The 16,998-nt window shown below is 44.7% G+C and overlaps 1 protein-coding gene across 3 annotated transcripts in view; it reads left to right on the top strand.

The window, feature by feature from the left end:
• Nucleotides 1-16,998, top strand: part of LOC126298945 (uncharacterized) — an 828,858-nt gene that overhangs the window by 793,994 nt on the left and 17,866 nt on the right. For 2 of the 3 annotated variants that reach the window (XM_049990548.1, XM_049990546.1), the window contains exons 22-24: nt 1,504-1,830; nt 5,757-5,867; nt 14,273-14,502. In XM_049990548.1, coding sequence (XP_049846505.1) covers nt 1,504-1,830; nt 5,757-5,867; nt 14,273-14,502 — 668 coding nt within the window. The remainder of the gene's footprint in view (nt 1-1,503; nt 1,831-5,756; nt 5,868-14,272; nt 14,503-16,998) is intronic. The other variant, XM_049990547.1, reaches the window with a different exon arrangement.

Raw genomic sequence — 16,998 nt, 5'->3', positions numbered from 1 at the left:
CCCTGCTGTCGGAAAAAAGGCGATCAACACCATCTTAGTCTTGGATTTTGTCAGTCAACTTTTTTTTGAGTGGCGAGGAAGACGATTAACACCATGCCATAGACTGTGGCGTTTCTCTCCGGATCGTGTTGGTAGTACCAGGTTCAATCTCTTGGAATGATGCGGATATCCAACAACACGTGATCACGGTGCTTGGAACGAATGTACAAGAAGCGTCTGTTGACAGTTTGCAACAGCTTTATAACTGATGTCAGAAGTGTGTTGTAGCTAATGGTGACCACTTTGAGGGCCAGTAAAGGTATTTTGTTTCAAATTCTTTTTTTCCTTCATTTTCTGAGATTATTCACCGAACTTTTCGGATGCACTTTGTATTTCCTATCGCTCAGGTACCATAGTCGTACAAAATTTCTAAAGTGAACTATGGTACATTTTCGGATATTATGCCTTTTTCAGTGATAAGTGACGTTTATAATATGGTGGTAAAACACAAAACTTACGACAGGTAGTCCTTCATACACTTGGTATAAAAATACTTTAAAACTTGTGGCACAATCGAGAACGCTGCACAGTACGAGTGGACTGTAATTTAAATAAATAAATAAATAAATAAATAAATAAATAAATAGTCATAGCACCTGAAATCCTCAAACGGGTAAGACCATCAGCAACAGAGTACTCATTCCGGTGTTCGTGTAACGAGAACACCACCTCAACGTGCAGTCAGTTGCTAATCTGATTACGTGCCAGTGATACGACTTTTATTGCAGTTCACTCGCAGTGAACAGTGTTTCCGTTTCTACTAATTTTAAACTGTTGTTATAGCAAACGTAACCAAGTCTACTTGTCGTAAGTTTTGGCTTTTGAGCGCCATATGCTAGTGGCTGGACGTAAACTGAAATCCGAAAATGACATAATAGCCCAAACTGGACGATAGTGAAAAATCAACAATTATCACAGCCGATAGCGGAAATGTTGTCATTTCATCATACGACTGTTTGATGGAACGAAAATATTGTTCCGTGCAGCTACCCTTTCAGATAAGAATATACAACAACTTTAACCAGGACCTACACCCTCAGTGGTGCATGTAAACGGGCACTCTTTGCTGAAAGGCCACAGAGAAATACCTCAGTTACGTACCATCTAACAAAAACAGCACCTCTACTAATGTCCCTCCATCACAGATGTCCGTGCAATCTCCGTTAGAATCTCGAACGTCAATAGCTTAGTGACGTCTCCATGACACAGTTCGTCCAACTGCATACGAAAGTACCAAACGGCTTATTAGTACGACACCTAAATAGTTACGATGACGATGGAGGAAGTCGTTGAAAGGTATAGCATACAAGCAAATCTGACGCGGCAAGAACACCGAGTAACATTTATCAGAGTTTTTACTAGGGGTTTGTGGTGTGGGACGGTTTAGCCAGCACTGGCAAAGTATCGCCCAGGTCTGTCTAGGGACGGCTACGTAAAAACGGCCTGGCGCCTCACTGTGTGCAGAGTTCGATGCTGATGGAGAGCAACAAGGGCAGCGCGTCGGAGGGCGTCGCGGTGGCGGCAGCAGCGACGCCGACGCCGACGCCGACAGCGGCAGCGCCAGCAGCGTCGGCTGTGGCAGTGGCGGGGACGGGTGCGGGGACGGCGCCGGCCTGCCTGCTGTCCACCCTGGCCGAGCACGGCTCGCTGTCCGACTCCGGCATCTCGGACTCGGGCTCCGAGCACGAACTGTGCGAGCGAGAGCGCCGCCTGGCGACGCTGCGCAGCCTGGCGCGACACCTCATGGCCGTGCTGCCCGCCGGCAGCCACGCGCTCCTCACCGTCTCCAAGGTAACTCCGCCTTCACCTATATGTTACTGCACGTGCATTTTCCCCTCTTTAACGTGAAATAAGGCGGCCTTACCTTACTCTGCAGTCCGTAGGTCTGAGCAGTAAAGCATCGATTTTCCGAAAGCGTTCCAGTTGGCAAATTGAAATTTGTACGCGTGCCGTATAGAAATAGGCGGACACCTATTAGTGGACATTAGTACAGGGTGTGTCCATTCTTCGCCTTTGAGGATTTTGACTCTGCCGGGGATACCTCTCGTGAGGTGTCTGAATGTCCGTAGAGGAATGGCAGCACATTCTTACTCAGGATCCGAATCCAGAGAAGGTAGTGATGTCGAACCCTGGCGTCTGGAGCAGAGTCGACGCTCTAATTCGTCCCAAAGATGATCCACTGCGTTCAGATCACGACTCATGGAAATATTTTTGTTCACAAATCATTTCATCACAGGTGATGCTTCATGACAGGGTGCATTGTCATGCTGATACAAATAACTGTCTCAGAACTGTCCCTTTATTGTAAGCAGTACACGATATTGTAAAATGAGTTCAAATCCATCCGCATTTAGAATTTCCTTAAGTGCAGTGAAGAACCACACTCTAATAACGAAAAACACTCCCATACCGAACGCCACATACTTCACCCTTCACTGTTGGTACTACACATGATGGGAGGTGACCTTCTCCATCAGACTGCCATATGGTGTAGTGTGAGTCATTAATCCAAATCACTCTTTTCTAGTTAGCTACTGTACTGTGGCGTAGCTCTTTAAGCCACCACAAATGTCGCTTAGCACAGACTTCAGAATTGTGTGGCATATGAGGACCTGCTCGACCATTGTACCCCGTTCCTGCCGCTGATTTTGTGCATGCCGAAGGAAATTTGCATCCTCCTCTTCAACACAGGCATTGCAATATCGTAACCTTTTATACTGGCTGGTCCGCCTCTCGTGACATCTAGTGGTCAGTTCCGCATCGCACGGCGGTGGCCGGATACTTTTGATCAGATAGTGTAGAAGTTCCATTGGCACGGGCTGGCCAGTTCGACTGTTTCCCGCTCCCTGTCTACCAACCGACGTCGCACCTGTTGTGTGTTCACGTCTCAACCTTCACTTGTCTCATGTCATGCTATTGTGCCATTTGCAATGTCGCTAAACGTAAACGCTTTATCCTTAGTATTTCCGGTGAATTTTATGTTATTGATGAGCTGAAGAAATTGAGTTGAAGAACGCTGTGCACATAGCGGCAGAAGCTTGGAGCTACTGTGAAGGACGATGTAGTAGGAAATGTTTGGAACCAACCTCTTGTTTCAGATACACTTAAAGAGCCGCGAGACAGCCAATTTCATCGTCCTGATTACAAGATCTTGAGAATAGGTAAAATTCAATCAGAAAAAAATATTCGGGTCTGGCTGATAGGTGATATTGATCACAATGGATATCAAAAACTGGCACTCTATGAAATAACTGCCAGTGTCATAGACCATCATCAGGACCCTTGCGACGACTAGAAAATGCGAAGAGCCAACTACTACACTGAAAAAACATCATCCTTTCACTGCCTTGGAACGGGCGAGAGGCGGTGAGGACAAGAGGAGGAAGGAGTTGTCCGATTGTTGTTTTTAAAGTCTTCCCAAAGAATATCGAAAAAACAAACAAACTAGTCTCTGCTCTGAATCAAAAACAAAATTTTAGACTACTCTTTCTAAACTGTAGACCTACTTTAGTGACAGTTTTGACATTTTCAAACTTTGTCTACACAGTTGTCTTATTAGGAAGACATATGATACAAATTATATATGTAAACTTTCGTTTTAATTAAAATGTTTCTTGTTTCTTCTTCCTATGAATATTGGTACATATTCGTAAATGATCGATTATCTGATAAGAGTGATTAGAAACATCTCGCTCCCTCCCTCCCTCCCTCCCTCCCTCCCTCCCTCCCTCCCTCCCTCCCTCCCTCCCTCAGTTGTTTCGGCTAATCGATGCTCTACTGTAAAAATTCTTGGCAGCAGCATTCCAGTAACGAGCCTTAATGTTCACATTACAAAATTCCGCTTTGCGAAAAGGCTCTTAGTTCCATTTTCAGTCACGTGAAATTTTTATCAGATTTATTACTGTGCGCCGTTAACGCTTTCAGCAGAGTAAGAAAGGCGTCAGAAGCAGATTAGCATTGCATGGTGCAATTTGTTCCAAAATGCAAATCTTAGTTGGATTAAAAACAACATGCCATGGACAAAGGTCTGTATAAAATGAAATGTACGTCGAAAAATCCAAGACCATAATGATTTCGACTGTACTGAGATGGCCGCTGGAAGAGTCGAGGTGTTACCATAATTGCATAAGAAACAGTACAGCTTTCATAGGAAAAGGGGAAGCGATAGATAGATAGATAGATAGATAGATAGATAGATAGATAGATAGATAAATGGGCAGAAATATGAAGGCTATCATTTGCAGTAAATGTAGCTGAACATATTAACATAACCAGAACTGAACTAAGCCACACAAGAAAATGGGTGGTTTCATCAAGAAAGTATTAGCGTTAGATTATCATAGATATATTAATAACACATCTGTAGAATATTTGGTGAGAGCGTCGTACGTACCACATATTTAGGAGAAAACTACGAGGAAACGGTCGACAGTAAAATAAGACATTGTAAATAAAAAAACTTGTGTGATCAACGGTGAGGTTATTACAGGCTGTCGATAGTATATTAACTGAAGGAGTGAAGTGTCTCACTAAATGAGATGTGCATCTTTAGCATATTAAAAATGGACCTATGTTTCCCGCGGTTTTCAGTCGGTCTAGGGGAGATATCAAACCATAAGAATTTTTTCACGAGTACTGTACTTTATTGCAGTGGACCCAGGGTCAACAGACATGTATTTCTCAGTTAAGTCTTAATTTCGAAATTCTAACTTAAAATGCGTTTACTGCTGGAAAAAAGTGTGTCCCGAGTTCTGTTAGTGTGGTATGTACCAGGTGCAAAAAGTCAAGAAACCTTAATGGTAATGGTACGTTGACTTCTGAAGCTGCATGTTTCCGCTGTTCAATGTCTCTGCATAGAATTGTGCCAATGTACTGCATAGGAATACCACTGAATACTTGAAGGTTTGAATACCAGCAACACTTGTCAGTCCCAGGAGAGACACTTCTTTTCTCCAAAACATAATACGCTTTTGGTGGCAACTCGGGTGAGTCATACAGTACTTACAGAAATTTGCTGAGACGCAGTATGCAGCTTAGTATTTCTGCAGGGTTACTTTTATGACGCTAGTTTCATGACTCTTGTTAATACTGCTTACATCCTATGAGATTATTACAGGAGCACTTTGCATAAGGGGTTATTCGATAAAAATTCATTTACTGCTCAGTAACGTAGAATACAACAAAGGCGGTAATAATGAAAATTAAGTATTGTGATGTATCATGAACAAATTATATGTATAATCTCTCAGTGTAGCACCAGCTCAACGTGAATGTAGAACGGATGTCAACTGAGTCAGTGAGCCGGCCGATGTGGCAGAGCGGTTCTAGGCGCTTCAGTCTGGAACCGCGCGACCGCTACGGTCGCAGGTTCGAATCCTGCCTAGGGCATGGATGTGTGTGATGTCCTTAGGTTAGTTAGGTTTAAGTAGTTCTAAGTTCTAGAGGACTGATGACCTCAGAAGTTAAGTCCCATAGTGCTCAGAGCCATTTGAACCATTTTGAACTGAGTTAGTGAGCCATTAATACTGCGAACCATCAGATCGACAATTGCTTAAGACGTCGTGAAATCTGAACTGCTCTGTTTAGCAGCTGGAAGGTAATTATGTTTAGGCATTTTATGTTTTGTTGTGATTATGATGTTTCAAGTGAGAATTTTTGTTGCTGTGAACTCACGTAAGTACAAGTACTGAAGTGTGGTGTAATTTGTTTCCAACTAGTCGACGGGCTTCATGTGTGTAACAGCGTGTCCTGAGGTGTCAACCATCTACAGGAAGGATCTTCAGTGTCTTCAGCAAACCAGTTGCTTGTTGACGCAACTGCGCTGGCAGGTGATCCCCTCTCTCACGTACAACTGATTGCAGCCTGGGGCGGCTCCAGTGGCTTAAGCTTCGCCGTTAAAGGCGAAATGAGATTTTTATAGTGGTATTTTGATAAATAAATTAGAAGAATTATAAGGCAGCGGTTTTATCTTTTTTCTAACTTTTTAGCGACTGGAGCCGCTCCTGCATTGATAAACGTATTGATCGTTTGTCAGAAAAAAATACTCTTGTAATACCTGGCTGTAGAATCAGTTCTGTCAGTGTTGCATGCAGTACAGTTGTTGCGCATCTGTCTGTCGCTGTAAATAACATTTCCTCTAACGGAAGGACTAATTAGTTTATCATTTGGATGTGGCAGGTGCTTGCAAAAGAGACTGCAATCATTTAAAGTTCTCGAAAGCTTGCACAGTGCTTGAAAAACAAGCGACCAACTTTTTCTTTCGAACACTGTGGATGATACTGCCATTTCTAAAACTGATAGTAAGCTGTGTGTCAAAAATATCTCGTTGGGATCTGCATCTGCAAGAACGTTTGTGAATAATCTAGAAGTACTGCTGTAAATGTTGCTGACAGGAACAAAATATGGAATATCCCTTGTTCAGACTTGAGTTGCCGAACTGGAAACACTACACTGAAATGAAGTGGCTGAACGTTAACCTTAAATCTGATACGGCAAAATTGTACTCATTAGCGATGTACCCATTGTAATGAATGTTCGTGATCTTCTGAAAATATCAACCGGAGGTTGAACCTGGATCCCTGCGGACAGCTCGCTGCCAGTGACGCCATCCTAACGAACCTCACATTCCTCTTGAAGGTTTCAAGAAAGAATCGCGGCATCGTTGGAACCTCTGTTGAGTTCGAAATGTTGGAAACGGCCCAGTGACAAGTTGCAACTCAGTGTTCGGATAGCGGAATTCGTAGCACACTGCCTCCAGGAGGCCAGAGTGCGAGCTAGACTACCGGCCTATTACACATTTCTAAGTTGTAAAAAAAGAGAATTATAGCACATTTTTGCTTTTAATGCAATGATGTTACTTTCCGTCGTTTTTTGTTCGCTTCCTCTCCTGAGAAGCAAGATTTGAAATGAATCTGCGTTGCAGGAATGATAGGTAACGTAATCTAAAAAGCTGTAGTATGTTTCCTGAACTGCGTCACACAGATGCCATACAGCGGTTTCCTACAACTAATTGTAAGTTCTGCTTGTGCAGACGGTGACGGCCGTTTCCGTCAGAGCATCGTGCGTCTGGCTAACGTCTACATTAATAGATTCTGGTGGCTCAGCGGTTCTTATGCTTGCGTAGTAAAAGCATCAAAATATAGTTATCTGAAAACGACAGTGATGTTAAGAATGAGATCCGGTACTACTTCTTCGACTTAAGAAAGAAGTGACACAAAGACTCGTTACTAGTATGTGCCCATCTTTAAGGCAGATAATTTTGCACGTGTATCAGGCTAACTGCATAACTCTTTGATGCTGTGGCAGCTATTTCTTTATGTGCAGTGTATAACAGAAACGAGGCAGTAGGACGGGGAAACGTTGCAGCAATTTTGACTCGTGTATTTTGTGTCGATGCGCCGACATCTCTAGGGTTGTATAGCTTTAAACTTCGTACATAAGCCGCCCTCACACTGTACATGAAAGCTAACGTAAAAATGGTGCGGGATGAATTGAGTTGCGTCATATCGTAGGAATATCACTTTGCGTCAAATTCGCATAAGTCCTGTCAGATTTCGGTAAATCGCTCCAGAGCATGAATCAGATTGAAGATTGTTTTCTACGTCACACGGTGAACCGCCATATTGGAATACAGCTCACTGATCTAAATTGTCATATTTGGTAGCTTTTGTATTAGAACTTGCAAAGAATCAAACATGCTGCTTCAGTGCTCCACAATATTGAAAACGCATACAAGATGCGTTTTTCGTACAATTTTTTACAATAAAATGTCAGATAATGGTATGTCAGTGGTTAAAAGGCCTACTATATATGTAGATGCAAAGGTGTGGGATGCGGATTATAAACGTGTCCAGATGTTTTAATCAACCAATGTAAACAATCTGACCCAAAATACCTGGACACCTATTAGTGTACATTAATGTGGGATGTGTGCACATTTCGTCATTATGACGGGTTGAATTCTGCTGAAGACGTTTTCAGTGAGCTGTCTGAACGCCTGCAGAGAAATCGCGGCCCATTCTTCCTTAAGAGCTGAAACCAGATAGGGTAGTGATGTTGAACGTTGGGGTGTGGAGCGAAGTCGACGTTCTAACGCGTCCCAAAGATGTTCCTTTATGCTCAGTTAGATACTCTGGGGAGGCCAGCCAATTTCAGGAATGTTATTGCCCATAAGTCATTGCCTATAGGGTGCACTGTTATGCTGATACAATCAGTGACAGTCTCTGAACGGTTCACCTCCTCTGTACTTCACTGCTGGCACTACAACTTATGGCAGGCATTTGTCAAACCCTTCCATCGGATTCACGCAGGGTATAACGTGATTCATCACCCAAATTATTCGTTTCCAGTCATCCAGTGTCCAGGGGCGTCGCTCTTCACACTACCTCAACCTTCATTTAGCACCGACTACAGAAATACGGGGATCTGCTCTAGCATTGTACCCCATTCTTTTGAACTCGCTGCACACAGTTATTCTGCGGGCTGGAGTGTTGGTAGCACTTTAGGAGCTTAAGTGTCACTCCTCTAGCTGATTTCATGCATTTTTATCTCAGCAATGCTCGACGATCGGTGCATGAGGTCTGCTAGGTCTTGGCTTAGCTGTGGTTGTTAATTCACGTTTCCATTTCATGAAATGTCCCTGATGGGTTGGTTACACAGGTGACACTCAATGACGGGTCCACGTTCGAAGTCACAGAGACCTGACGTAACCACTCAGCTCTTATCGGTTTTCTACCGATAACACAATATTCCCCGCCTCCATTTATACTGGCAATCCGCCTCTAGTAACGTCTAGCAGTCAATTCCGCATTACATGGGTGTATGCTGATAGTTCCGATTAGGTAGAAACGAAACTTGCCTCCCTATCTGCCAAGTTCATCTCAAACAAGCAACTTAAAACTACATACCGTGATCACGTATCTATTATTTGTGCCACAACATATTTATTAGCACACTGCGGTATGAAGTAGGGGATCCATGTTCGACTTGCTTGAACATCCAATTTTGACGCTTTTTGGGATTTTTCTCCACGCAACTTTGACAGTTCTGAGTGATGTTAATATAGCTATTTCGCGCAGGTACGTTTTCAGAAGCAAAATCTGTATGGTTGGCGCGTCAGATGTAGCTGACAACCGCGTTTAGGTAGCGTTACTGTCGCAGCTTCCTGACGAGCATGTCCTGTGTGATAGTTTCCAAGCGCTGACCGACCTCGCTGCAAACGTCATCCGTGTGCTGGTCCGCATTAGTTTTCTTGTCGCCGTCTTTTCTAAAACTTCAGAGAAAATTAATTATGAGAGACCCATAGCACGCTGGCCTACTGACGGATTGCTGCTATATTAGTTGGCCAAGGCGTCAGTTAGATGGCCGTATTTACAGACTCCCAGATTGGACAGGTTTTCTGGAGGCAAGTGTTTCTTGTTTCGTGAGTTCAGTACTGGCTTGTAGGACGACCATATTTAATCATCATATGCCGACAAGAGTGTGATTACGAAGTGATACGAAATATTATGACTGGCAGTCATCGGCACATACTGAAACGTGGTGGTTACGTTCACCGTAATAGTAATCTTATTGCTATGTTCATTATTCTAGTGGTCCCGTGACATGGAAAACAAGCTTTTCAGTTCTAAATTCACAAACTAAAACTATTACTGACATTAATATACGAATAGTAGTATTTGCTGTGCAGCTCAAATGCCACTCTGATAAGGCGTTATATTATTAACTTTCTTCTGCCTCTGTACTAAGCTGATGGCTTTCATCCATGTATATTTGGTCGATATTCACTGTAACTGCCATGTTTGGCGAAGGAACTATTGTTCAGTTACAAAGGTTAGTTGTATATAAAGTTTAATAAGAGAAATTTCTTCCGGCCTTAGAAGGAAAAAAAAACTAATTTCCAGTTAGTTCTAATTTCTCCTGTAAGTAACTAACACGTTAGTATTATACATACAAATAGAGGTGGCAGTGCTTCGCACAGGGACAAAATCCGTGGTAATGGAAAGTTTCGGATACTATGCGGTAACGTTCGTACAGCATCCCTTTCACTAAATTACTTATTATTCTCAGAACAGTCCATCAGCTCCAAAGAAAACCTACTCTATGCTCGTACACTTACGGATTAGAACAATAGCGACTAATTTCGTCGCAGGAAGGTTCTTAGTTTGTTATACATCAGAATGACAGTTTTAATGGACTTTAATACGGTTTTCATGCAAGCAATTTTTCAGCCGGATTTGATTAATCGTTGCACTCTGATGCGTGAGGAATGGCTTCAGTAAAACGAGGTAGGAAAATTTGTCAGAGACAAGGACTTCCGTGCATGCGCTTATGTGTACTTGTGTGTGTGCTCACGTCATGTAGTGTTCTTGCTTTGATTAACGCTTCATGTGATGTCTTGCTTTCTTTTTGTTCTTCATAAATTATAGATCTTATATATAAATTATAAATCTTAAATGTGTGCCGGGGTGGGATGGGCTGGGTTGGGGGGGGGGGGGGGGGGGAGAGGAGTTAGAGGAATTCAGGTTTGGTCACATGTCACATCGATATTTTTTTGCGATGTAAATATACAGGGTAACCATCTAAGATGGTAACATGAAATAACTGTGCAGTAGTAGGATTTACAAGGTTTTCGACAAGTAATCGTATGCGGTGGGACTAGTATTTTGAAGTAAGGTCAGTAGTGACACTGCTTTCATTGCATTAGAAATCACTCAAAAAGAAATGTTAACTGTTTGTATGTTTGATATGTTGTGAGATAAAAATTTCTCTAAGGGAGGTGGAAAATACACTAACGGAAAAAACTCGCAGCACCGAGGAGGAGTTGTGCGACGTTAACGAAAGTTGTTAGGGGTGTTCCTACATCTGAAAGATGCCTATTCACACTTCGCGACAGTCGTATAAGAGTGGCGCTAGTAGCGCCACTGTGAGAATGAAAATCAGGTTTGCTTCAAGTAAACACTGTACCGGTCGTGAGCATCAATTATCTTTGAGACTGGACATGGTGAGTTGACGTTAGTCAAGAATGCCTTTAAGGTGACAAAGACGCCATTATCAACACCTCACTGAGTTTGAACGAGGCCATGTAACAGGGCTGCGAGAAGCTGGATGTTCCTTCTGCTGTATTGCAGAAAGACCTGACAGGAATGTAGCCAAAGTACGTGATCGTTGGCAGCGGTGGTCACGAGCGTGTACGGCCACAAGAAGCCTGAGCTCCGGACGGCCACGAGGCCTCTGGTGCATCGTACTGCATCTGCAACAGCAATTTGAGCGGTACTTGGCATCAAAGTGACACAAAGAACTGTTAAAACTCGGATACTTCAAGGACAGCTCCGAGCCAGACGCTCTGTAGAGTGCATTCAACTGACCCCAAACCACCCCCGTTTGGGACTACATTATTGTCAAGCGAGAGCTCATTGGACGGCAAGGTGGAGGTCTAATGTAAACTAGTGGCAGTGAGTGGCCGTGTGTTGGTTAGAAGCAAGCCAGTTGTGGGCTGCAACTAACCTAGCGGCGTGCTAGACGCACTGATCCTACACTCCTGGAAATTGAAATAAGAACACCGTGAATTCATTGTCCCAGGAAGGGGAAACTTTATTGACACATTCCTGGGGTCAGATACATCACATGATCACACTGACAGAACCACAGGCACATAGACACAGGCAACAGAGCATGCACAATGTCGGCACTAGTACAGTGTATATCCACCTTTCGCAGCAATGCAGGCTGCTATTCTCCCATGGAGACGATCGTAGAGATGCTGGATGTAGTCCTGTGGAACGGCTTGCCATGCCATTTCCACCTGGCGCCTCAGTTGGACCAGCGTTCGTGCTGGACGTGCAGACCGCGTGAGACGACACTTCATCCAGTCCCAAACATGCTCAATGGGGGACAGATCCGGAGATCTTGCTGGCCAGGGTAGTTGACTTACACCTTCCAGAGCACGTTGGGTGGCACGGGATACATGCGGACGTGCATTGTCCTGTTGGAACAGCAAGTTCCCTTGCCGGTCTAGGAATGGTAGAACGATGGGTTCGATGACGGTTTAGATGTACCATGCACTATTCAGTGTCCACTCGACGATCACCAGAGGTGTACGGCCAGTGTAGGAGATCGCTCCCCACACCATGATGCCGGGTGTTGGCCCTGTGTGTCTCGGTCGTATGCAGTCCTGATTGTGGCGCTCACCTGCACGGCGCCAAACACGCATACGACCATCATTGGCACCAAGGCAGAAGCGACTCTCATCGCTGAAGACGACACGTCTCCATTCGTCCCTCCATTCACGCCTGTCGCGACACCACTGGAGGCGGGCTGCACGATGTTGGGGCGTGAGCGGAAGACGGCCTAACGGTGTGCGAGACCGTAGCCCAGCTTCATGGAGACGGTTGCGAATGGTCCTCGCCGCTACCCCAGGAGCAACAGTGTCCCTAATTTGCTGGGAAGTGGCGGTGCGGTCCCTTACGGCACTGCGTAGGATCCTACGGTCTTGGCGTGCATCCGTGCGTCGCTGCGGTCCGGTCCCAGGTCGTCGGGCACGTGCACCTTCCGCCGACCACTGGCGACAACATCGATGTACTGTGGAGACCTCACGCCCCACGTGATGAGCAATTCGGCGGTACGTCCACCCGGCCTCCCGCATGCCCACTATACGCCCTCGCTCAAAGTCCGTCAACTGCACATACGGTTCACGTCCACGCTGTCGCGGCATGCTACCAGTGTTAAAGACTGCGATGGAGCTCCGTATGCCACGGCAAACTGGCTGACACTGACGGCGGCGGTGCACAAATGCTGCGCAGCTAGCGCCATTCGACGGCCAACACCGCGGTTCCTGGTGTGTCCGCTGTGCCGTGCGTGTGATCATTGCTTGTACAGCCCTCTCGCATTGTCCGGAGCAAGTATGGTGGGTCTGACACACCGGTGTCAATGTGTTCTTTTTTCCATTTCCAGGAGTGTATAACCAGAGTTATGGTCTTGCATGCGATTACGTATGATAGCAGAAGCACTCTCGTGGTTATCCCATTTCATTTTGGTGATTCGACCTGTTGTGCAGCCATTCATGAACAGCATTCCAGGATGGTTTTCCAACAGGATAATGCTCGCTCACATACCGCTGTTGTAACCGAGTATGGTCGACAGTGTGTTCACATGTTGTCTTGGCTTACTCGATCATCAGATATGTCTCCAGTCGAACATATATGCAACATTATTGGACGACAGCTCCTGCGTCATCCACAAACACCATTAAATGTCTCTGTATTTACCGCCCAAGTGCAACAGGCGTGGAACCCCTTCCAACGAATTGACATCAGGCACCTGCAAAACACAATGCATGCACGTTTGCATGCTTGCTTTGAACACTGTGGCGGTTGCACTTGTTATTAATGCACATTTGCAGTAGTTTATCGCGCACTTACATTAACCTGCGATCTTTCTGTGTTAATCTCTTCAATATGTTGTCTAGACATATGCATTCCGGAAATTTGATGCCTCCGCATTAGTTATTTTTTGGTGTTGAGGCTCTTTCTCCGTCGGTGTGTGATAAATGTGAAGATCAAATCTGCAGGCCAGTGTAGGTCGCCCTTCGTTATCCGATGTTTACGTGGAAATCAGGCGGAATCGTGCAGTGCTGGCACACTCAGCTCTTACTTTTTGTACCTTGTCCGGCTCGTTTTTTGATAAATTTCTGCCCAAGAGGCTATACAATACAGGGTGGAGTAAAGCGACGTTATCATAAGGTCAGAGGACGGTAGAGGACTAGAAACATGATGATGATGATGATGATGATCGACGACGACGTTAGTAGTAGTAACAGAACAGTGTGTCTCGAGAAGCGGTGTTGTTATTGACTTCGGCGTAAGATGGCAAGCCGGCCGGGGTGGCCGAGCGGTTCTAGGCGCTACAGTCTATAACTGCGCGACCGATACGGTCGCAGGTTCGAATCCTGCTTCGGGCATGGATGTGTTTTATGTCCTTAGGTTAGTTAGGTTTAAGTTTTTCTAAGTTCTAGTGGACTGATGACCTCAGAAGTTAAGTCCCATAGTGCTCAGAGCCATTTAAACCATTTTTAAGATGGCAAGAGTGTGTTTCCTACTTATACATTTGCACTGCGCTCCCTCTTCACGTAGAGTTGTGTGTTGTCTGTTGTATGTGGTGTGTTGTGTGTCGTGTTGTGTGTCGTGTGGAGTGGCGGCAACGAACGCGTGACGAACGACGCGGTGGCCTGTTTCAGCAAATCGAGCAAGCAGAGGCGATGCTGCGCGGCTTGCAGCGGTCGTGCCGCGCGCTGTTGGTGCAGACGGGCGCCGCGCCGCCGGACGCCAAGCCGCTGGCCGACAGCCCCGACGCCGGCCTGGGGCCGGACGTCGACGCCGAGGACTCTGCGGCGCTGCCGCTGCCTCTGGCCGACGCGCAGCCCGCGGACCAGCTGCCCGCCAAGCGCAGGACCGCCGCCGCGTCCAGGTCAGTCACAACTTCACTCTATCCCTTCCAGGCCTCGTCATTTCTGCACCACTACTGCTACCAACATACCTCCTTGTAGTCGAGCCTACCTCTACAATTTTGTACCCCTAGCACTTCCCTCCATTACAAAATTGACGATTTATTCGTGCCCTGGGAACCTAGTCATTTCTCTTCTTTCCAATTAGTTTCACTACCACCCAGTTAGTTATCCTATCTATCTAATCCACAACATTGTCCTGTAGCGCCACATTTCAAAACCTTCTACCCTGTCAGTCCAAAATGTTTCGAGTTTGGATTAACAAAAAAAACTATAGAAATGTTAAGACGATGTTCTTGGTGCTTTAGGTATTCTACACAGTCTCCGTACACATGAATACAACGCACAGAACGTTCATACAACATTTTAAAACGGTCACAAAAGTCCTCCTTTCGGATATTGTTAGACTCGCGCGTGACAGTGGCTTGGAAGTCGATTATATCGTCAAAGCGTTGACCCGTCATGTGAATTTCAGCTATTTTTCTTTTTGTTGTAAGTTTGTATTGGTATCAGAGTCTCGTTATCCGTGATGATTTTTTCCTAGAGAAGAACTGTCCACGTTTTTATTTCAATTGAGCCGCGGCAGGTGGCCACGCGTTTGTTTTTGTTCCGGAGTCTAAGTGCGCGGGGCGAACTTTGCACACACTTTTCACTTCTTCGCAACATTCTAGAGTGTGTCTTAAACACTTGATTTGTAGATAATGTTCCGGTGCGATTTGTCACACTCTGTTGACACACAACGACGGCACGTCCACTACTTAACGCTACATGCTCACAACTGACTGGTCGAATTCACATTGTTGTTTACAGTTGGAAGTTCAAGCTGCCACCGTTGTTATTGCACTGACGCAGCTTGCACACCTAGAATAAAATGAGTCTCGAAACTTCTTGGACGGATGGTTTATTCATCCTTGTCCGATATATTCAGGATAAACTTCCTAACGTTTGAATTTATGTTCGATATTAACAGCCGGCCGCTGCGGCCGAGTGGTTCTAGGCGCTTCAGTCCGGAACCACGCTGCTGCTACGGTCGCAGGTTCGAATCCTGCCTCGGGCATGGATGTCTATGATGTCCTTAGGTTCATGTAGTTCTAAGTTCTAGGGGACTGATGACCTCAGATGTTAAGGTCCATAGTGTTCGAGCCATTTGAACCATTTGATGTTAACAAATTTGTTTTTCGGAAACGCCTTTCTTACTGTCGCCATTCTACGTGTTGTTTACTCTCTAATTCAGCCATTGTCACATAGTCTGCTACTGAAATGGAAAATCCTTGGTTTACTTCACTCGATGTTCGTATTATAACTTCTTTCCAAGACACTATTCATTCCTTTCAGCTGCTTTGCCAATTCCTTTCACGTCTTTGAGAGGAATACACTGTAATCGGGAAACCTCACAGTCTTAATTTCTTTGCCGTGGTTCACAATAGACCTATAATAAATGCAAGTAGCTCTTATAAATGAGTAATCGACAAGTGGGCGAGTGTGTCTTCGCATACGCTTTAGTATGTTGTTGTAATTTAAGTATATCAGCAGCAAGATAAATACCTGAACTTCGCGAAAACGATGGTAATGTTACCGATGACAGTGCCACTTAAGCAGACTTACTAAACACGATTTCCCGAAATTCCTTCATCAAAGCAGACAAGGTAAATATTCCAGAATTCAAATAAAGAACAGTTGAGAACATGAGTAATTCAGAAGTTGATACCCTCGATGTATCTAAACGACGTAAGTACCCTAACAGATGCAAATCTTCTAGTCCAGATCGTAACCCAATTTATTTTCTTTCGGAATATGCTGATGAAATAACCCCAATTACGGCAGTCACATACAACGGCTCGCTGGACGAATGATCACTGCCTAAAAACTGCAAAGTTGCATAGATCACAAAAGTACACCAGAAAGGAAATAAAAGTAATTTGATGAATTATAGGCCTGTATCTTTGACATGTATTTGTAGTAGGATTTTGGAATGTAAACTATGTTCGAACATAACGAAATACGTCGAAGAACGTAATCTATGACAGACAATCGGATTCAAAAAAATGTCGCTCTTCAGGAACACAACTGACTCCCTTTTCACACGAATTATTGAGTGTTATCGACAGGCGATTTCGAATCGAATCTCTATTCGTAGATTCCTAGAATCCTTCCAACACTGTTCTTCACAAGCGGCTTCTAATCAAATTGCATGCTGTGGCGTATCGTCTTAGTTGTGCAACTGGATTCGTGATTTCCTGTCAGAAAGGTCGCAGTCATCGAGAAAACAGAAGTGATTTCTGGAGTTTCCCAAGTTAGTGTTAAAGGCCCTCTACTGTTCCTTATCTATATAAGAGATTTAGGAGACAATCTGAGCAGCCGTCATCGGTTGTTTGCAGATCATGCTGTCGTTTACCGTCTAGTAAAGACATCAGAAGATCAAAAAAATTTGCAAAACTATTTAGAAAAAATCTCTCTAT

Source organism: Schistocerca gregaria, chromosome X, assembly GCF_023897955.1.
Source record: "Schistocerca gregaria isolate iqSchGreg1 chromosome X, iqSchGreg1.2, whole genome shotgun sequence".
Classification (NCBI taxonomy): Eukaryota; Metazoa; Arthropoda; class Insecta; order Orthoptera; family Acrididae; genus Schistocerca; species Schistocerca gregaria.
Note: the sequence above shows the minus strand (reverse complement) of the source record. Positions and strands in the feature narration are given on the sequence as shown.